Raw genomic sequence first — 23,693 nt, 5'->3', positions numbered from 1 at the left:
ATAAGTAAAATATCCCGGGTGACTTGGGGGTCTGATGAGGAAGGACAGTCAGTCTTACCTGTCAGAGATGTCATGACTTCCTGTGGCTCCAAGCAGTCCGAGAGCTGCACTTCCCACCACTGCAGCAGCTCCACTGCCAGCCTCCATGATACTGAATCACTGCAGGAGCAGCCTGCCACAGAGAGAGAGAGAGAGAGAGAGAGAGAGAGAGAGAGAGAGAGAGAGAGGGGGCAGGGAGGGAGAGAGAGAGAGAAAAAAAAGATAGTAGAATCAGCACAGAGTTTGAAATGAGAGATGAAACCAAATGGACAGGGTGAATATGAGAGTAAAACAAGCAGAGGAGAGAAAATGACACAAAGATTGTGTCTCTCTACAGGATCGGGAAAACCTGGGCAAAACTCTAATCTTCATACTCTACTGAACACTTTTAGGATGATGCTTAGACTTTATGAAATTTTTATTTATCTGCTTTCAAATGGTGACACTTATTCATGTACCTTGATTTGACAAACATTTTTTAAATCCAAGCAGATTAACTAGATTGTTGTTTGGTATTTGGTGAGATTATCACATAAACTGATACCTGCACCTGTATGCCGACTGAAGTAGAAAATACAGAATCACGCTATGATGCACTGTCAAGAGCATGCCAAACCAACAGGTGGCGATATAATCTCAACCTTAAATCCATGTTGGCCAATCAGAAGCCTTAAAAAGTTTCAAGTAGGCAGAGATAACAGTGCAGGTTCTTACGTCAAAAGCCTAAAACTCTGGTTTGGCTCTCTAAATGATAACACTGCAACCTGGCGCAGCGTTTACGTGTGGACGAACGGCCCAAACAGTGTAAAAAAAGCTGTGGTTTTAAATATAATCATGTTCATGTAGACAGGGCCTTGGACAGTTGTTAACAAGGACAGTAAACAACAGGGAGAATTGTGAGCACTGCGTGCTCAGGCGCTTCCGCTCTCACTGCCGTAAAAATAAAAGTCCAGCGTGCCGTCAAAATAAAACTCCTGCCTCAAACACGTCGGCCAAGCAGAAAAACTTATCGATCGATGCCGATCTTTGAAAAATTCCAAATATCGGTCGGATAATAGTTTTGTTTCATCTAGTGATGTCAGGATCGCTGACGAATTGTTTTTTTTTAACTGGATCTTCTTAGTGAACCAGTCGAACCAGTTCACCAAATCTAACTGAATCGTTTGAAGCGGTTCGTGTCTCCAGTATGTACTAATCCACAAATTATTTGGTTTATAAACGTGCCTGACACTTCATCTGATAAAAACAAAAAAACATAATACTTGAGTTATTCAGTTACTCCTGACAGTACACTGACTGAACTGCTAAAGAGACCCGATGATGGCTTGTGCATGAGAAGAGCATCTGGACTGAATCTCGTCCTGCTGTGAGATCGCATGACAGTATGGCGTAACATTTCCATTACATGCATAGGACAGCTGGCCAATCAGAGCACACCTTGCTTTTTTAGAACGATGAGCTTTGTAAAAAATCAACTAGAGGAGAAACAATAATGTACATTAAATGGAAAATAATGTTTGTTTTTTTTACCTTAAACCACATAAAAACACATTGCATCACACCAAATACACAAATGAATGTTCTTTTTTTAGCAACGTCATATGACCCTTTTAAACATGATTCAATATTCAAGACCACTCTATGCCTATAGCCTCTATGCCCATAAGTGATCACTCTCTTGGTAATGAGAGCATTGATACAGTTTTCAGAACACAGCGTCGAGACTAGGGATGTCAACGATTAATCGATGATCGATTAATTGTCGATAAGAGATGCAATCGATTAAGGCTATGGATGGTCGGTTAACCGATTCAATGTTGGTCTGCGTGCGGCTCATGCGCACTCAACACGTGCGAGCGGCTGTGAGTGACGGTGACGATATATAAAAGCATCATCATTCATTCACAATGTACAAATTAAGCTTTTAATGTGATTTAAACTTTAAAGTACACTAAAATAGAAACAACATAAAAGTTCTTCAACATTAAATGCAATAGAAATGTAGTTACTAATCATTTCATCAGATAACTGTTTTATATCGTGCGCTTTGCAGGGCTGCGGGACACAGTGACAGGACAGGTAGTCTATTCATTCCTACAACTTGTTAATTCATTCCTACGAATTATTAATGTGGCAATTGTCCATGTTTCATTAATTTTGTTCCCTAAATAACCCATGATTTAAGTGAAATAAGGGAACAAATTAATAAATCGAACGAATTCTTAATTCATGAAATCTTTCATTTCCCTTCCCATGTTTACCACAGTAAGAGATGCGAAAACAGTTATTAAAAGCGAAAGATAATAAAATAAACCTGGGAAATTAGAGGGTTAGACTATGAAGATTTAGGAAAAGAAACAATGCTTAAATATACTGAATTTGTGGAAATTCGTGACCAACCGGCAAACCAGAACAAAGCCGCGTAAATGAAGACTATGGGGTCCAAAAGCATGGTCGCGATCTAACATTTTCCAGTTAACCTATTATTCCTCTAATAAACAAAGCTTTTATACCACACTTGTCATAATCAGATCTTATCATTTCTAAATAAATAATTGCTGGATTCAAAACGGCGATTAATAGGCGCTGTGACCGACACATTCCTGGAGCTATCACTGCTGTCACTAAACGGTGACGCCGAGCATCGTTCACAAGTTTCTGCATGGACCTGACTAGGGCACAGGTTCTAAGCCCTGGGACAAAATGGGATGCTTTAAGGAAACTTTATAGCCTACTAAGTAATAGGCCCAACATAAAAATAACAATTTGTTTTCATGTTTTTTTTTTTTTTTTTTTTTTAAATAGGCTATGCGAAATATATCCGACTTAAATAATTAAGATTAACGGATTTAAAACAGAAGTGTGGGCGCTCCATAAGTTTCCAAAAAAAAAAAAAAAGGATGACAACGCATTCTGTTTGTTTGCTTTATTTTACAAGAGCACAAATCTTCTGTTTTTATTGTGAGTGTGCACAAATGAAAGTGAACACTTTTGCGGAAAATATATATATTTTTTTAATGTCTCAGCTGTTTCGATCGCGCCGGGGCCTGCTGCACACGTATATTCTAGCGATTCAAACTTACATCGCAGTCTGTTCATTATCAAAATAAAATGTCAACTAAACATTAAAAGGTTACACTGGTCAGTTTAAATAGACCGTAGTATACCGGTCCACTCTGCTGTTCCAAGGACGTTTTTGCTCATATGAAGAGGATCATCTTTTCCGTCAATATGCGAATGCGTGTTAAGTACAAGCCTAGTTTACATTATAAATAATAGTTTAACATTCAAATACTTTGCGAATATGGAAACATTTCGATTTGTGCCGAATGAGACATGAGCAATAACCTCCAAATAAATCTAGCCAAAGTCGCGCTCGCTCATCCTCGTCTGCACGCATGCACTGTCACGATCTAATGCGCTGTATGCCGGATTTTTAAAAATCTGACATTTTCTAGGACAGAATCCAGCAGGATCAAATTAATGTGAGCAACTGTGTTTTGGTGCAGCAGCGCCGATGTAGTTCACTTAATGTGCAGCGCAGTCACACGCGCTCCACATTTCGGATAATTTTATACAATAATGTCAGTTGAAAACATTGCAATTGTGCTTTAAAATACAACAACGAGCACCACAAAACCATTTAAAGAGGCGCATTCAGCGTTCTCCGTGCGGGATTGGAAACTGTCAACAAAGTAAAATGACCTCAAAAGTATGGCGCGCTCTCTTCATTTTATCAAATGATCATAATCGCATCTATTCATTTTATAATCCTGCTACTAGCATTTTATTCAGACTAAAACCTCTTTAATTCAAGTGAGAAAGCGTTTTGTGTGTGTGTGTGTGGCTTTTGCACATCCTGTCATACCGCTGACTGCGTGCCTGCAATAGACACATTTTGCAGTATTATGGTTAACGATTAATCGATTAATTGATCGTTAATTTAAACGACGATCGATCATGGAAATAATCGAAATTTGACATCCCTAGTCGAGACGCTTTGGATTTATTGATTAATTAACACAGATTGTTTTTAGTAGGCCACCCTTGTCTCAAAATACCAGAATTAGCTCTTGGGGAACCTGTCAGTTGTTCAATAAAACCAATAAAAACATGCAGTATAAGACAGTCTAATGTGACCTCCCTTTGCAAAAGCAGGTACTTAGTGGAGGTTATTAAATCTTGGTAACAGTACCACTGAACCCACCACCCAATCACAAACAAAGCTAATGACTGCAAAGCAGGAGAACCCCCACCCCAAAGCTTTGTGTGGATTTAATTGCAGACATGAGATAAATGACAAGCTGAACAAGAGAACATCCCTCATCCATTAAAAAAACAAACCCCTAAACCCACACAGCCATCCTCCTTTAGCAGCCATCAACTACCACCATGCAGCTTTCTTTGTGTCCTTTGAAGCAGACAGGGAGAACTTTATGAAAGACTTGCAGGCAGAAAAATTGCAGGAAGCGCCGTACACCCACACGCTCAAAAAGCAGCTTCATGTCAATGAGAGGGAAGGGCTGTTGTGAGAGTTTTACACTGGCAGAGGAACTTCTGGAAATTTTTATTTTGTAAATGATTCTGTCAGCAACTGGCTAATGTGACAGTTTAGGCCAACTGCATCATACAAGGTGAGTGAAAAATGTTAGCCAAACCGTTAAGGATGTCATATTCGATATAAAATCTATCAGTGCTATGACCAGACCAATCACACTACAGTTATTTCGTAAACTAGTGTTCTCCATGCTGCCTACATAGGCAGCTTCCTTCTTAGACAGCATCCTAATATCACAGAATGTCATAAATGACAGAATTGGAAATAGCGCTCCTGTGAGCTGTACAAAAACCTGGTTGACATTTGTTTCCAGTTGTCTGAAATTAGCTTTTTGTTAAGCTAACAAAGTAATACTTTAACACAAAAACAACATGGCATTGCATTCAATGTATACATTTTACCAGCTTATTATAAAATTTTATAAACTAAAACTGAAACAAAAATAATATATTATACTAAGCTGAAATCAATTAAAATGTAAATATGAAAAAAAAAAAAAAAAAAAAAAAAAAAGCTAATGAAATGTAGAAATATTGCCTAGAGGCAAAAAAAAAATATACGCAAGGAAAAATCTACATAGATAATTATGGCTGTAACAAATTATTATTTCGATGATCAAATAATCTAACAATATTTTTGTTCAAAATATCGATTAATCTGTTGATTATTTTTAGATTTAATATATTTATTATTTTCGGATTGGTCCATTAGGCCTTACCAATAACCTTATTTAACCTACCAATAAATAACCATTACTTTTGCCATTTAATTTTCCACATTTTTTATCTAAACATTTTCTCATAAAATTATCAAAACAATTTTAGCAGAACTGATTAAAAGAACACTCCGCTTTTTTAGCTGCATTTTAGCATAGATTATTTAATCTGATTAGACCATTAGAATCACACTCACCAAAGAGTTTCTATAATTTTCCTATTTAAAGGGCAACTTTCAGACCCTTTTAGCAACTTTTTTTCCATAAAAGGTACATACTGACAAACCTAGAGCCTTTTTTTTAGATAAACCTTAGCTATGGTTTTGTTCAGTTAAAAGATTTCGCCATTGCTCCCCCGTGAGTGCGAAGTCTGACTTTCCTGGCACAGTGTCATCTCTCTCTGCGTCTGTTCTCTGAGCTGTAGTTTTATTATAGAGTACGGTTGTCACACTCCTAAAAACAAAACATGGTATGAACACAACTGTATTAAGTATACAAGCCATTAGCATCTGCACCAGCGAGTTTTGATTTGTGTTAAACATTAAGATTAACGTAAACATTGCAAAGCGTCGATGCATTAAATTACACTAAATGTCAAAAGCACATAAAATTACTTAAACTAAGATGATTTAAACTAACATTAAAACAATCCAATTTAAAATATTAATAAACTACATAATGGCATATAAATAATATTAAAATTGCACTTTATAATTGCACTGGCATTGCTAGCACCAAGCTCTACTGTTTGACTTACAGTTATACTTAAGTATTGAACAAAATACATATTTGCATCTTCCTAGACTTTTCCTCCAACTGAACTTATTGCAATGCATTTTAAAACTGGCAAATCTGTGAAGGAAACATGCAAGGCTGCCTCAGATTGAGGCCAAATGCAGACAGCTCAGTGGGTTTGTGAACAGAGCTGATGTCTGTTGTCTGCAGCAGTGTGTTGGGCAGGTTCCATTCAAAGCATTTGTGAGCTCAGTGAAAGACCTTTTCTCTGCCTCCCACCATTCAGCAATGGGGAAACATTTCTGACATTTACATTGCATCATGAGTCAAATTACTTTACAGTTATCTAATATGTGAGAAACCAGGAAACATTTCAAGACTTGACTAAAGCTTGTCATTGACAAATGAACGGCTCTCTGACCAGTTATCACAAAACTGATTACTCAACCATTCATTCATATTTTCTTAACATTTTGTTCTTGGAATAGGTCAAGGCCATGAGAGGCCACAGTTTTTGTTGTTTTGATTTCATATCGAAAATTGGACTTCCTAATTCATTAATCTGCAATACTTTAAGGCAAGCTTCCGGAGAAGCTTTTTAAATCTTACAGACTTTGCAACAACAAAAGGACTTTAGAACAAATACATTTTAAACCCACTGTTCCAGACCTCCATAATGGAGCATGAGCTTTGTGAAGATCTGGATGAAACTTGATCTCATTGAAAGGCAGACAATCTGTCTGGTGTAAGACGTGGTGGCCTGCACTAATGTGAAAAAGATGGGGATTTGTTTACATGGCATTACATCAGAGGGCAAGGTCCTGCCTCTGCAGAGCATTACCTCAACAAATGTAACATGAGGACGGTCAGAAAATCTATTAAAATATCCAAAGGGATGCATACTGCATAGCTGTGTAAAACTAGGAATAAAGTTTCTCCTCCATTTCTCACAGCTGTCAGACAACATCTCAATAATACAAGATTCATATCTTTGTATTGTCTGCCACTGGCAACAGTATGCATTATTTCTGAGAGAAAATAATGTAGAAGTATTCAAAAAAACAAAAGAAAAACATCAAATACATGGGGAGATTGTAGGGATTTGATCGTAAAACCACAGTCTGAGATAGTTCAGATGTGGCAAACAAAAATCAACGATGCACACTCCAAGGTGAACATCTGTGAAATCTGTGAACTATTTGATAAATCTTTGAAAGCACAGAGTGAGGTCTGGATGCACTGCAAAAAGGATTTTCCTTATTCAGTATTACATCGTTTTCCAAAAAAAAAAAAAAGAAAGAAAAAAAAACATTAAATGAAAAAGAAAATTCTTAGCATCTTTAAAGTTATTTTCAGAGAATATTTAGTTTTGCAGCATAAACCTCACTACATTTTGTTAGATTCATGCTTAAAACAAAAAATACAATATATTCGGGAAAAAATTTACTTAATTCCACACACTCTTTAAAAGCAAGTGCTCCAATTGACTGGCTACCAATCACTATCAGCTGATAATCGCTTTGGGATGTTTGATCGGTGGTCTCTATAACGGCCAATCTCAAAACAAAAAAAAACAAAAAAAAAGCCTGCCTTGCAAGGTCTGGCATGACAAACAGCAGCACCGTCTCAGTCTCTGTCCGGCACAGGTGAAATGATTATAATGCTGAAGGTGAGGTACACTTCATATTTCTTCATTAAATAACTAGCTAATTTGAGAACTTTCTTTTAGACAATTTCACACAACATGAGTGAATCACAGTGAGCGCTTTCTCATTCTCCCTCAAAATGCGCAAATGGCTTCAAATCAAATAGCGTCCGCAGTCTAAGCGAGCTTCACTCTGCACAGTTGACACAGGAATTCACAGTTGACACAGTTGCACAATCGAGACTAATGATGTGAAAATTTACAACAAAGAGAGAATGACATGTAGTGCTTTTATTTCCAGCATGCGCTCATTCATGTCTGCATATTTAATTCAGGCAAAGTTACTGTCCTGGGACAGGACTTGGGATTATTTAACATGACTCCATGAGTTGGTCTCCATTTCTTAAAGCCAGGCTCTAAATGGCTCCTCCATGAGATGCGGTAGAGAGGAGTGAGTATGATGAAGTATTTAGAGAGACAGCTGTGTGTGGACTCTTCTGAATGGGAATAGCAAACATGCATCATAAACTTTTTAAAATTAGATTCTCTTGAGTAGATAAAATGTGCATGATAACTAGAGCTGTGCAATTAATCGCAATCAATTGTCATGTGCATCTCGTCAGTAAAGCAGGTCCCATGAATAGTAAATCACCATCTCCTGCTTTAAAATTAAACTGCATTCACCACACAGAGCCATAGTTCGCTGACAATTAGGCAATATCACGTTCATAATCTCAGATGAATCTAACTTGTCAATGAACTACGGCTCAATATGCCACTCAGTCTGAAACAAACATCTAAGGATGCATCTTTTATCCTCCAGTACTGAAAGCTGAACCTATAAGGGAGCTCTTGATATGTTTTGTGACACAGCTCTTGCAAATTAACATTAACTTTACATTTTTTGTTTGGTGTCTGTCATTCGAAGCAGAAGTAATCTCATATTATAAACATTTTTCTTTAGTATTAATTTTCCTAATTATCGATCTGACCCTGTAGACGCCATTATCAAACACTCTCTCTCCCGCTTTCTGATTGTTTTTTATTTTTCACACATTTGGCTAGAGCAGTGCTGATTGGGGAGAACAGAGGCGCGCTCACTCTATTGGTTAGTAAGGCTTGCCACTCAAGGCTGCAATCATGCATATGCTCTGGAATGGAGTAATATCGTGTCCACATTACAGGCGTTACATATTTCCAAAAGAAAACCAATTAGACCTTTATCAAAAAGTTGTAATGTCTCTAGAACAGACATGTCAAAATAATCACTAAGTAAAGGTGTAACAAAATGTCTAGACATGGCAAAATAAAAATAAAAAATATTGTGTCCAGGGAATTATTGTATAATTTTTTTTTTATTATAAAACTCCGTCTGAAGTGTGTATACAGTATGTTTACGCGGTGCAGAAGCAGGATTGACTCATTTTGCTTTTGCACAGAAAACGTTTGCAGTCCGCTCCTTCAGCTGTTTACCACAAATGCAACATTTATCCATTATTTTGATTTCAAATCCAAACGTTGTTTCTAAAAATGCTTTTTCAGCATTTTGATTCTATTTTATCACAGTACAGTAATACTATCTTTCATAGACATTCACATTTAAACTCAAATATAACTTTGTTTTCTCACCTCCATGAGTGCCATCTATTATTGCCTTGTTTATCTAAAAATGCACTTTTCCTTGTTTTAAATCTAGCCAAAAAGCAGAATGTTGACTGTGGAAACAGTAGGCATTAATTATACGCATATATTGTGTACTTACTACATTTCTGTGTCAATCCGTGTTCATTTTTAACATGAAACATTTGCTGTCACTTTAATTAAAGGTCATACCTGCAAACTCACTGAAAAAGGTGACAGATTTGCCTAGTGACAGGTAACAGATTCTACCCAAACGTTGACGGCCATCAATCAGACGGAATTATAAATCATGGATTTAACGGATGCATCAGACTATGGATCAGCCGCGTCCTCGTGCAGGTCTAGAGAAGCGATGCCCTGCGTTTGGCGTGTATGCCCCCATAATACTAATCTTGTTGATCGTTATAGTAGCATACGTTTTCTTTAAAGATACAAACTCCGATACATCTAACCTGTCGAGTAAAACACAAGCGAGATCGGCATCTCTTTCTAGCTGAAGTTTGTCGCGAAGCTCTCTCCATCTAGATTTTAGACTTTTTCTCTCCTCTTGTCCCAAACTGTTCTTGGGTTGTTTAGTTGGCCCGTATGCTTACGTTTACGAGAGCGGTCCTTGTCGACAGAACCAGCGGCAGATGGTAAGCATTAATTATGTTTCATAAATAAGTAACACAATCCACCATAAAACGTGCAAGTAGTAGTAAATAAGGAACTGCTTGAAGCAAGCTAGTGGTTTGCTGGACGCTAGACACTACTTCCGCATTTGTCCACGACACTGTTGTCATGTGGTTTCTACGTCAGTAAAGGCGGTAACAAAGGATAACTAACGTCATTGACAGGTGACTGCACTGCCCCATGTCACTGTTTAGAATGGGAACTTTCTCATGATTTACAAGTAGTTGAAAACATAAGAGATATTGTTAGTAATCAGCTGGACAAAATGTGTAACACTAGACTAGTGGGTTTTTGGATTTTTTACTTCAAATATCTTACAAATTGTATCTTTAAGCGTGTGCACTGCAGACTCTAAAATTATGGTTTTTATTCACACTCAAGGGACCCTGTACAGTGTGCGTGACGCAAATTACATCAACAAAATAATACATGCGTACTCTTATAATGTATAAAGAGTGGTTTCACTGCATTAATTTAGGTAAATGTTTTGTGATTACAGTATTGAGCTGCTGCAATGGAGCTGCTCTAATGCGCCATTAAAATGAACAGTGAAAGTAACAAAAGCTTCAGTACATTATAACAGGTATAATTAAGTGTGGAAATAACCGAAGGAAGAATCTGTTTACTAAATTCTTCATCTCATTATTATTATTATTATTATTATTATTATTATTATTATGTCTCTGTACCCAATATTTGTGAAAATATTCACATCCTGTGAAAATACAGGTATCAGTATGGGTGAATACCAAAAATGAAAGTTTTGGAATCATTCTGAAAAAAGTGGTATCGGTGTATCCCTACTAGTGAGAATAATTAGCATTCTTTGAAGTGCTTTGCTGCCTGTCCTGAGGGTATCGCTATTAGATGGATGTTCATGCTTAATTATACTGAGAAAACAAAGGGACAGTTTGTACCATTAACCAACTTGAACTTACTATATTTGGAAATAATCCCTCTCCTCACCCCCTAAATATAAAGCAACACATGTCCAAATGGCTAAGGAAAAATCCCAGCCACAGTACTTCCCATGGACATTCTCCTTTAAGCAGGATGAGATTGTGTGTTGTGTTTAGACAGTGCTGTGTTAACTATTTCAAAACATACGTTATGGCTGAATGGTTATGTCACCCCGCATCAGACATCAGTAATCAATAGGGCCGAATCTTGGGAGAAAAGGTCAGTGCTGATGAATAGCCCTGGCTCTGCTTACATTACTGGCTTACATGGGAAGTAGGCAGCTGTCTGAATGAATGGAATCAGGCAGAGACTGTTGGGTAGGGAGACTCTCGAGCCTGGAAGAAATAAAAAAAACCTGTTGCTCAGTGGGCTCACAGAAAAGACTCTCTACTCCAAACAATGCGGGCCGGAAACCTACGGCTTCAGCAGATCAGCTGTAAAAATCCAACCGAGTGGGGTCATGGAGAGAGCAACCCACTGCCCCACAACATGGCCCCTGTGTGGGCTACATGTCTCTATCAGGCTTTAGACTATAAAGCTGGGAAAATTAGAGTTATTACAAATTAATCTCATATTATATTGAGTCAACAGAAGTAGTAGCTTGAATTAGGATTCAAATTTCTGTTCATTAACAAAAACAGTAACATCTGTAAATATTTTAACAATATATCTGGCTGTAAACTAGTTTAAAATCACAGAGTCATTCATTTTCTTCACTGAATTCATGCACTTCACACTGGATATGACAGCACTATTTAGTGCTCGCATGACTAACCCTTATGAGCAAGTAAACACATTTGCTCTAGTAAGCTTGCGCTGTACTGCTGTTTGAACTTAGAACCGAGCGGATAAATGGTCAGTGTGGCGTGGTTTAATTCCACTTTTGGCACATAAACACTGCATTGAACATTTATCAAAATATTGTTATAGTTGTATTGAGGAAAATTATATCACAATAATTAACGTTAGTGTTTAATCGCCCAGCCCTATATTGTAATATATTATATTACTGACCCCAAATGGTAGTTCAGCAGTAACCAAAGGTTTGAATGCCGAAATAAAATGATTAGGAAGTATTTTTACAGTTTTGACATGGATTACAACAAATAAATCCAAAAAAATAATGACACTGAATGTCTTGTAAAATTACATTGTTGATTGAAACTGATCACTGCAGTGGTTTATTATATGGCAAAACTACATGCTCACAAAAAAACTATACAAGATTCAAAACAACAGCGGAAAAGCATTAACGACAGAAAAAAAATGAGAATGCGAAATGACTCCGAGCTGGGCACTGAGGCTAATTTTCTTTATGGCCTCTGCAGCGCTTCTGTGGAACGGTTTAGTGATTTCACTAATGTAGTTCATCACTACTTTCTGGAGCCAGGTTGAGAGCTAAATAAACTCTACAGAAGTTAAATGAGAAAATTCTACCAGTCTGACGCAGTTTCACATTTCAGAGTCCAAGGCTTGAAGGCCAAAACTCAGGAACCTTGTGGAGTGCTACAGAAAGAAATAAATGACACCGGTTGGACTGTTTATCAACTAGACAGAGAGCAAGCATATTACAATGGCCTTCGGAGGACTCTAACTCAATGCAATAACTGATAATGAAGACTCCTTGTGGTTAGGTCAGTCTATTGGCCACTTAACAAATGTGGCCAGATAGCACTTAGTGTCCGGTTTATCAAGTTTAGATGAATCCTAATTGCACCGGAGTGGCTGTACATGTCACAGATTGTTTTGTTTCCATTTCTGGTGTTGCACTGCATAGCCCCTTGAAATCTCGTTATTCCAAAATCTTGCTCCACACAACATAAAAAAAAATCTTTTGATTGGCTGTTACTGTCAGCAGTATCACAATTAGTGTGAACCTAGCAGCAACCTTGCCATCTTTCTTTAAACCAAAACAGAAGTGACTTAACCCTCTGAGGTCTAGGGGGTTTCGGGGGCCTGGAGAAGTTCTGACATGCCCTGACTTTTGTGCTTTTTCAGATGCTTCTAAACATTTAGAATTCTTGCATCAAAATAATGTGAAAACCACCTTGTCTACTCACAGATTAAATTTTCTAAGACACTTTTTGTTTGTAAAAGGCATATGCAAGTGGGCGTCAACTATTATTGTTATATTACTATTATTGTTATATTACTATTATTATTATTGAATATTATTGTGATTTACACCTGAGAAGACAAAGGCCTGAATAATGAGCCTTTCAGTCAGGTGTGTGAATGAGAGGAAAGAGTTACAAGAATGTGAGGACAAAATAAATGTAATTTTATGTTTGTAGTTTATTTAGAATATATTTAATTATCCCACTAAATAATTTTAGATTCACTTGCAAGTGCTTTTAAACAGTTTATAAGGAACAATCAAAGCTGACTTAAAAGCTGCACGGAGATGCATTGCCAAGATGGTGACGGCCAGCTTCGCCCACTTTGGGTTTCAAAAATGCTTCTCGGAAAACTTTGGGTGATGTCACAGGGACTACATCCATGTTTTTATTCAGTCTATGGTGTGAACACAGTGGTCAATCAAAAGATCCTCTGGCCAATGGTGAGCACAAACTGTGTGAGGTCCCAACACAGATTAAAGTCTTTGTGAACTGTCTCCATCTCATCGTCATGCCTCTTACTTTGATTAATGAGGCAGAAATAACATGGCATGACAATCCTGTCAGTGCCATCCTGGCACTAAACAGGAACAGCACCTCACTTAGGCTCTTCCAGCAGAGATTCACAGGCTTGATAAGCATCCCTCTCTCATAAGAAATGCAAAGAATTTTCCACTTCTCTCTATTCCAGACCCCCCCCAAAAAAAGAGACTGAGAGAAATCTAGGCCGTCAACCACCAGCATACGACATTAATATTCATGAAACAGAGACTGTGTTTCATCAGGGCCTCACTTTTATTTCACCAGCATCTTTGCTCAAAAAGACAGAATGATACACTGCCTCATTACATAGAGAAATGAACCAAAAGCCTGTTGCTTAAAGTATGTCTCCTTGCAAGGCCAAAACACAAAATCCTGCTCAGGCTCTGAGTCATCTGCAGCAAGGTTGATTTTGGGAAGTGAAAACCTCCATCATCTCTTTGTCATTTAGATGCAGTGCTGGATTGGATCAGATCCATACCCTGTGTCGCTGACATTAATTATCCCTCAGTGTGCAGGAAGAATAGGTTATGTCTGCATGCATGGATGCATCATTATGCTTAATTGCTTCATCAAATTGTGGCTAACTTCATTTTCGCTTCAACAGAAATTCAAGCTATGGCTATATAAAAAAAAAAAACAACTGAGCAAGCAAAAACATACTTTTTTCGTTCAGAAAGGGAAAAATGGGAAGTAATAATTTCCTGAATTACCTTTCTTATGCATGCTGATTCCAAATAAAGGTTTAAATTATAATTTACAAACTACAGTATTTTACAATGCAATATACTGTTACATGAAATGGTTATGCAAAGTACAAGTTGGCACTGTAATTGAAAAAAATTTGCATACTAAAAGTGAACCGAGATGATAGAGTAAAAAAGGTATTCTCACATCCTTTAACATTGTTAAGAATCTTGCAAACCACAGCACTTTCTCGTTTGCAATGAAAGTGAAAAAAGTGAAAGTGAAGTGACATACAGCCAAGTACGGTGACCCATACCTCAGAATTTGTGCTCTTTATTTAACCCATCCAAAGTGAACACTAGGGATGCACCGATCATGATTTTTCATGGCCGATTCCGATACCGATTTTTTTACAAACAAACTGGCCGATTCCGATACCGTTGTCTTTAAGCAACAAACAAGAAAGAAGGAAAGTGTGCATAAACAAGATGTTTATTTGGTATTTAATAGGCCAAACTGGCTTTTAGCTATTGAAAACAATAACTGCAACCATCTGAAATTTACAGCTACAGTTCAGACATTAGCATTGAGCTTTTGTTTTTGAATTGGGTTGAAACTACAGAGAACTGGCCTTAAATTTAAAGATTAACTGTAACCATGTGAAATTAAAGGCAATAACTGCATAGTTCTACAATCCAAACAACACACATTCAATAAGATGTTTCTTGATCAGCATTCAGTATTTTAGTTTTTAAATTTGGTTTTAAATAAAAAAGGTCTTTACCAGTGTCTTTTTTTTTTTGAGACTAAAAAAATAAAATACTAATGAAAAATAAATAACTATTCTCTCAAGTAAAATAATATAGATGTGAATCATTACCCTAATTTTTTTTTAATTGGACGAATGAAACACTTTTTCTCAGTGTGCTACAGCAGGTGATTTTTAAATCAAATTAAGTCGTTGTAATTTTAAGGTAAAATAAAAATAATCAACTGTCGTTTACTTCTGGCTTTTCAAACGTGTATGCAAGTTCCACTTTACAAAAAAAAAAAAAAAAAAAAAAAAAAAAAAAAACAAAGTTTCTTCACAGTTTAGTCCGTTTCGTTTCTCATCCAACACGTGAGAAGTTGATTTGAACATCTCCTCACGGTCTACTCATGTTCAGGGCTCGGACCGGTCCGGTAACAGTAAGCTCGCGCAGCTTTAGTGCTTGCAGAAAAGGGACTCTTATTTGTGCGTCAGTACACCAACGGCTGATCGCTTCCTGTCTGTGCCTCAGACATGTAGCTTTGCATTTCCAGTGCTGATCAGCTGCCCGTGTCCTGCGCACAGATTTCGAAATACTTCCACACAAATGACATAGCGAACGATTACAATGCAATGCACTTTCGGAAAAATCGACCTAATGAAGACCAAAAACCGGCAGATTGTCGATCGCGTATTTTAAGCAAAAACCGTCCGGTTCCGATTTATGGTCGGTCAACCGGTGCATCCCTAGAGAACACAGCAGTGAACACACGCACACACCTTGAACACACACCCGGAGCAGTGGGCAGCCATTTATGCTGTGGCACCCAGGGAGCAGATGGGGGCTCGGTGCCTTGATCTGCGCAAAAGGAAATCAAACGGCAGAAAGTGGCATCCTGTTTTTCTTTAGGCTTATTTTACAAAAGCATAAAGATTTGTTTTTATTGTGAATGAACACAAATAAAGGCAAATAGCTTACAATTCCGATTATCTTTGTGACTCAAAGGAGTGCTTCCACTGTTAGAAGGAAAAATTTCAAGTGATTGTGCTGGCGCCGCATGCACGCACACAGTTCAGAAAATACAGTCAGTCAAACTTAAAAATAAACACTGCACAGTTGAAATATGTAATAAAATGTGCCGTTAAGTGTTATCACCATATTGCCGTGATATTATGCAAAACATTTTGTTTTACATGGATATTGAACCAATACGCAATTATTTGATTTTGTGCCGAATGAGAAACCCTACATTGGTTTCAGTTTCATTTTAGACTAAGTTAATTCATTTTGGCTTGTCAATTATATTTCTATAGATTCTTATATTTTTATTGTTGTGGAGTGAGGGGAACTAAAATAGCCTAGCTATGTTAACGGTGTTTATTATATAATGTTTGTAATAATTTTTTGCATCAGCATTAGGCCTTTTTCTGAATGAAACAATAAAATCTGAGTTATGATTTTTTTTCAATCTCTAATTTCTAAATATGTATGCATAGATTAGGCCTATTTTAACCATACAGAAAACCTTTTTAAATATTTTGATAATTCCTGAAAATAAATAAATTACTTTTTAACTGTTTAACTTATTCTATTAATGGGTCAAAATTCTTAAATGGTTGGTTAATGGTTAACCGGTTAAAATTAAAATCCCAACATTATACATTTAATTATAGTCATCGTCATATGACCAGCATTTACGGTGTGTCTTTTGTGTTCGTCACATGATAAAGGTTCGCCGATGATGATGATGATATTTAGCCAGAATTTTTGTTGACGAAAGCAACACTACTTTGCAGTGTGGGTTACCTTTTAAAGGACTCTAATCTACAGCAAAATCATGCTTCACTGCCTATACACACACACACACCTCTTACCAATACAGTTCATCAGTATTAATGAGAAAATAAAAATTATCTTTCAAAAGATAATTTAAAGATAGATAAAGGTAATTTAAGATAGATATATTGCAAATATTAAAATTCTACATTAAAATAGATTTAAAATGTAACACTAAAATTAATCATCTTAAACGGAATGTGGGCATCACAATATTACAGTATGAAAAAGTTAAACTGTAAGATTCACTTCATTTATATTCAAAAATTACTTTAAAAGATTTTAGTGTGCTTTTAGTGTGCTTTAGATGACAGCAAAATAATCTAGACGTAAAAACAGAGGAATGGGCATGTACAATTAAAAATATGCTTTATCTACTAATAAACATTCACTTTTTATTCAAAAGAGAAAACGTTATGGAACATATAGGATGGCATACAATATAAAAAACGACTAAAATGGAAATAGACTGGAGAGCTGCATTGTTCCTCCACTTGTCCAGAAGCTTCCACATTCTGATTTCAGTTGCACAATGACAGAATTATCTATCTCTCTCATCAGACAGACCTGTTTGATCTCTCTTTCTAAAAAGCCCTGACCCTAATTCAGCAAGTAGCATGCATTCACAGAGTAATTCATAACGGAGCAGTGGAGGATATAGGCCACCACTCCAAGGACTGGAGCACATCTCAATGACGAGTCACAGAGAGACAGTCTGGGTTTCAAATGGGCGAATGTCTGAGCCTAGAACATGTACAAACAAAAATGGTATAGAAATACATACAATAAAGTATGAAGTGGGGGGGACTGTTTAAGAGGATCACAGTTGAATAAAACATTTTTTAAGCTCATACATACACATTGGTTGTGCATTAACAGATACTAGTTTATCAACATGATTAATGTTTTGACTCCACAGCAATCTAAACCTCAAGCAGTAAGATGGAGTGTAATGTTTAATGCTTGGCAAAAGCATTCCAGGAATGACAAAATATGATAAAACTTTCAAGATAAGTTCTCTCAGACATAACAAATCTATGTTCAGTAATTCAATTGGCTCATCCATAACCTTAAGCAAGATCCCAGAGTCCTTGTGTCGGACTCCAAGACTCACATTAGATAAAGGAACCTTGAAGATCCTGCATCCAACCATTCCAGTTGCCCTGCCATTTGACACCAAATCAATACCTCTGCACCCATGAGGAGAAATCTGATCTCCCCCCTTCTGGAGTCTCAAGGGCATGAACATTACACCTGCCAGTAATATCTAAATTCATCCTCTACCAACCAGCCAATTGGCATGGAGTACAGCCATGAGTTTGTAAATAACATTCAGCCATTCCAATTCGAAAGAGAACCCAACTGAAGACACAACAAACACGAACTACACTTGACGCTTATCAAAGAGTGAACTTACAGCTTACAACATCTTAGCATGAGTTAAGTATGATTAAGTATGATTAAGTATGATTATAGTGAAGTTGGTAGTTCTAAGAGAGGTCTATTTTACATGCCAGTATGAAAAGCAGTTAAAGCATTTTCAGCAAATGAAAAGAATCTTCTCACAGATCAATGTTTTAGCATTAACGATCATGAAACATTTTGTCGCAATACCCCAAGTTTGATTCCTAACTACAGCCTAAATAAGTATCATGCAGTACAAACAATATTTATAAAATTTAACTTTTTCGAGTTCAAAATGACAAAACTGCATTTATTAGAACATTTCGTTCAACATTGATTTTCAATGGTCGTCCAGTGTAGACAGACTTTAGCTGATGCGGTGCAACTCAATCCATAATGTCGAGAACCGTTCATCCAATCGACTTCACGCGGCTCGCCTCACGCAGGCAGGGCTAATGATCCTAGAACGGACACTGCACTAGTAATACAAAACGCAGGTCTGTTAATAAGAGCAATAGTTCTAATACAGACAAATTATTATAAGGCTGGGCTGCTGTAAATTTTTTCTGACTGCCGTAATTGCAAGTATTTTCCAAGCAAATCAAGTGCACGTTTTTATCATATGTAAAACTACTGATTAACATAGCGGATAAAAGCAGCGTTTTTCTTTTTTTTTTTTACACAAACAATATACTTATAGGCATACTACTTACAGAACTCTTTTTTTAAACTTGATGTGCTGTTGTGGTATGCCAGTTTCAAATGGCATATTTGGCACAATGCCTTTGTCTTGTCCTCACTCAATCAATTTAAAGTTCTCCCACACAGCTGAGGTCTTCTGCATTTTTGTCTTTTCCAGATTAACTGAATTGTGATGTTCATGATGTTCACTCATGGGTGATTCATATTCAAGCACGATTGAGAACTGTTTTCAGGGGGATACCAGGTGTTCTGAAATCTGGTCCAGCCCTAGTTGACAGCAGGACATCCAACTGAGGGAAGTCTGAGCCACTGATAATTTGCTAACTGGTACTGGGCTACTAACATTGGTAGAGTGAAATATAGGAAAAAAAGTCCTAAACAGGAGTGATGCAATGACCTCTACTATATAAATGTAACCAAAAAAAGCAACAGGACATGTCAAAGACGTATCTGTTTCTGTAATGTTGATATATTTAACCCCGCCCACCATGAATCTCATTGGTCCACAATCCTGCTCCACAAAACTATACATTAAGGGTAGGAATCTTTAGGCACTTCACAATCTGATCCAATTCTGATAGTCATGATCAAATTCCAAAATGATTCTTGATTAACATTTTCCCCTAATAAATTATTCTGTGCAAATACATCTATACAACTTCACATTTTAACCAAAACTGCAGTTTCTAGATGAAATCTTTGTATGTCAGTAGTGCAATCTTTAAAAAAGGGCTGTGAATCTTCACTGATTACACGATTCAATTCAATTACAATTATCAACTCAACTCACGATGCATCACATTCTCAGTTTTCAATATTAAAGGGATAGAAAACAAGGAGTTGGTGTCCCACACATTTATTGGCTGCTACACGATAACGCGCTCTTCTCATACATGAGAGATTAATTTCATGGCTTCATGGATTTCATGGATATATTTCATGGCTTACAAATAAAGTTAAGATAAAATAATAACAGCGACAGAGCGAACTTTTCATCCATAGTGGTTCTCACGTAGTCCTTCTCTTTAAAGACTGATCACTTAACTTATAACGCACACTATGTGGTGAAGGACTACGTGAGAACCACTGTGGATAAGTTCGCTCTGCCACCTTTTTATTATTTTCATGCACACCACACTATGATGTGATGCATGCAAAATACAGAGTTTTGGCCGTTACAAAGTCTCCATCCACAAACAGATGTACATCTTCTGCAGATAGGTATTTCATTGCACTTTAACAAGTAATCTGGCCTATATACATGTGCAATGTTTTAAACGAGCCATCACCATCTGACTTTAATGCCACAGTTATGTTAGAATGCATCTCTTTCTTGTTTCTGTGGCGGTGCGTCGGTCTCTTCATGAGGCACAGTCCCGAGTGCTGTATGACTGATGCATCAGTACAATTGAACTTTACTAATAATATATGAACTTAGCTGTTTTAAATACTTTATATTTAACATGTTCGTTTATGTCCAATATTAGTGTTAAACTGCTGGACTTTAAATGAAATCGACTATTGATTTTCACCGCTGACTGATTTTGCAGAACATTTAGACTGATAACTTCCGTGCGCAGATGCGGCAGATTTGTCACCGGACTCGCGATATGACATTTGCGCCCGACAATATATGAACTAGCCATTTAAAATACAGTATTTTTATATTTAACATTAGTTTATCAGTATGTTTGAAAGTATATTTTTTCAATTACTGGTGATTCCATAGGCTCTCTCTCGCGCACCTGCTCGGTTTAAAACACCAAATAGTTATGCTATGACAAGAACAAAGTTTTCTTTTGCTTCACCCACGATAATATTGCTTGATAATATTGTGTATCGTCGATCTCATGGGCTGACGATATGACGATCTGAAAAATGACCATATCGCCCAACACTACTGCTCATGATTCTTTCTGACTAGATACATAATCAACATTTGCTCACAAAGCTGACACTTCAAAGTTTACTGTTCAGGAATCAGAATCACTCAGACTGTTAAGATAATAGAGATATATAAGCTCAAACATAAAAATAAAAATAATAAAAACATATATTTTTTAAATATTTAAAAAAAATTGTTGATGTAGGATATGAGTTTAGATACATAGTATATAGGTGCCACAAGTCTACCAAAGCTTCATATGAAAATTGCATAATCTAATCTGTAAAAGGTTTTTGTTAAATCTGAGTCAAAATCATCACAATTAAAAGAACCAAACTCTTAAACTACTTCCGGCTGTGTTGATTACATTTATTTAATACACAAGTGTCAAAATTTGAGTTGAATTACTGAAATAAATTAACTTTTCCACTATTGTTAGTAATGTGGTAGTACCGTCTTCAAGTTGGCCTTATTGAAATCTCCAGCAATGATATTGACACAAGCTTTATTTGTGTCTTCCATCACGCTGACAGTCTGGTACAATGAGGACAGTGCATATTTTATGTTTGCCCTGGGCAAAATGTAAATTGCGATAATGCTGATGGCTGCAAATTCTCTGGGCAGGTAGTATGGTCGACATTTAAGTGTCAGAAACTCTATTTCTTCTGAACAGTGACTTGAAACTATTTCTGTATTGATGCACTAATCATTATTGATGTAGATACACACACCCACTAATCGAGATTTCCCGCTGAGAATATGGTCTCTGATAGCACAGAATTTTGTTAATCTGTATCAGAATGGTGCTATCAGGAATGGTGTAGTTTAGCCATGTCTCAGTGAAGATAAGGACACAGCAGTCTCTTACCTTGCATTGAGTTTCATGTGATCCGATTTGTTTTCCAGAGAGCGGACATTTGCCAGCAGGAAAGACGACATCATAGGTTTGTAGGGGCTAGCCTTTACCTTGATGCTAATCCCCACACGAGTGCTGCATTTTGCACAGTCTCTTGCAACGCTTGCATTTCACCCTGCGTCGGTCAGTGGTGGTAGGCCAGTCTGCTGCTGTACAGGCCTTTGGATCTTGTTGGCGTAGGATCCCAAATTCAGGGAGCTCATAGAGCATTTCAGGTTTCAAAGGCGAAAGACTATTGGTCAGGTTTAAGACTGTCACTTTTGAGAAAATTCTAATTCGAACGGACATCGAATATCATGCAATGTATTCGAATATATTTGAATATCTACGTGCCCACTCCACTCTTTACACACCTACACCTACGCCTACTGATAAAGGACACCATCAACAGTCGCCAGCCTGAGGCAACCATAACCTGAAAATTGCTTGCAGTTAGGGCTGTCACTTTTTATTTGATATTCGAATATGCATTCGAACATGATGTTTTTAACTATGCTGTGCGGATGCGCCTGGAAAAACGAGCGCGTCGCACCGCGTGCTGCCTCTTCCATTATGAGCGCCCATACCGCGCGCATACATTGGAAATAAACATGAGCGCGTGAACGGCCCCTAATGGAGATTCAATCACAAATGTTTAACAGTCAGTCATAAATAGGACTATCTGGATTATTCTTTCTTTTTTTTACTTAATGTTTGAAACAGCAGGTTATCAATTTAGAATATCAATTTATATGAAGTGCCACTATGCATATCCCACAACATTAGGCTAAATGAAAAAAGAAAAAGAAAAAAAAAGATTCAGAACAGGCACAAACAATAACGTGACAACTTAAAACAGCAGCAATTCATTTCTTAATATTGTTTGCAAGAAACACCAGTCTATCAACTTGTTCTGGACTAAGTGCGGGTCTCTTTTTATTTGCAATGTTCCCCGCGGTGGAGAAAACCTGTTCGGAGCGCAAAGACGTGCGTGGCTATTAGCTCTTATTCCCATGATTTGGTCATGGGCCTATGCTACAATACGTCTAGAGTGCCCTCTACTGGATAAGATGGCAAAGAATAAAAGGAAAATGGACTACACATGGCATTTTAAAACCGGATATTTTATTTATAGTTCGATTGCGGGTATTTCACGTCATGTTCGAATGCATATTCGAATATTGAATAAAAAGTGACAGCCCTAGTCAGGTTACTTGAAAAGTACGATGTACAAAGTCCAAGCAAGGTGTCACGATTATAGACTTATGTCTTTATTTCTTAAGTCTTATGTTTGATTGTGTCAAAGTAGACCGTACATTTAACAAGATTTTCACATTTCTATCGTGAGTCAGAGGAGCCACTGCCACACAGGGTGCTGCCATAAAGAAACCTCATGAAGGGAACTACAGTTTCACACAGTGATGTTGTAATGGAATTTGGCAAAAAAAAAGAAAAAATTCCAAGTTATGACTACAACTCAGTATGTACTGCTAGTCTTTGAAAACAGAAACAATTTTATCTGAAACCAACTCTGAAACAATCAGCCTGTGCTGTCATTTTGCAATATGGAAAGCTAAACCATTACAACTTGCTGATTATGACTCCCCTTCCCCCATCACCTGAGTACTGATTCCTGAATAAAACTGAAATAAAAAAATTAAGTAAAAGATTTATGTTATAGGTCCCGCTTTGTTTGCTGTTACAAGCAAACACTTCGAAAAGCAGATTCTCATCTAGCATCAATAAATAAAGCCAAAATCGCTGTTGTGAAAAGGCTCCACGGGATCCAGAAACAAGCAATACAAATCCTGTGTAATCACTCTGAAATACTACACATTTATCTCCAGAAGTTGGAAAAGATATTAGGTTTCAAAGCATCTGCGAGAGAGAGTGAACAAGCTGGCTCATTTTAC

The 23,693-nt window shown here is 37.1% G+C and overlaps 1 protein-coding gene across 6 annotated transcripts in view; it reads right to left on the bottom strand.

Moving 5' to 3' along the window:
- Window positions 1–23,693, bottom strand: part of LOC127985740 (rho GTPase-activating protein 32) — a 103,577-nt gene that overhangs the window by 60,196 nt on the left and 19,688 nt on the right. For all 6 annotated transcript variants that reach the window (XM_052587854.1, XM_052587858.1, XM_052587856.1 and 3 more), the window contains exon 2: window positions 59–172. In XM_052587854.1, coding sequence (XP_052443814.1) covers window positions 59–147 — 89 coding nt within the window. In that variant the 5' untranslated portion in view covers window positions 148–172. The remainder of the gene's footprint in view (window positions 1–58; window positions 173–23,693) is intronic.

Source organism: Carassius gibelio, chromosome B21, assembly GCF_023724105.1.
Source record: "Carassius gibelio isolate Cgi1373 ecotype wild population from Czech Republic chromosome B21, carGib1.2-hapl.c, whole genome shotgun sequence".
Lineage (NCBI taxonomy): Eukaryota > Metazoa > Chordata > Actinopteri > Cypriniformes > Cyprinidae > Carassius > Carassius gibelio.
Note: the sequence above shows the minus strand (reverse complement) of the source record. Positions and strands in the feature narration are given on the sequence as shown.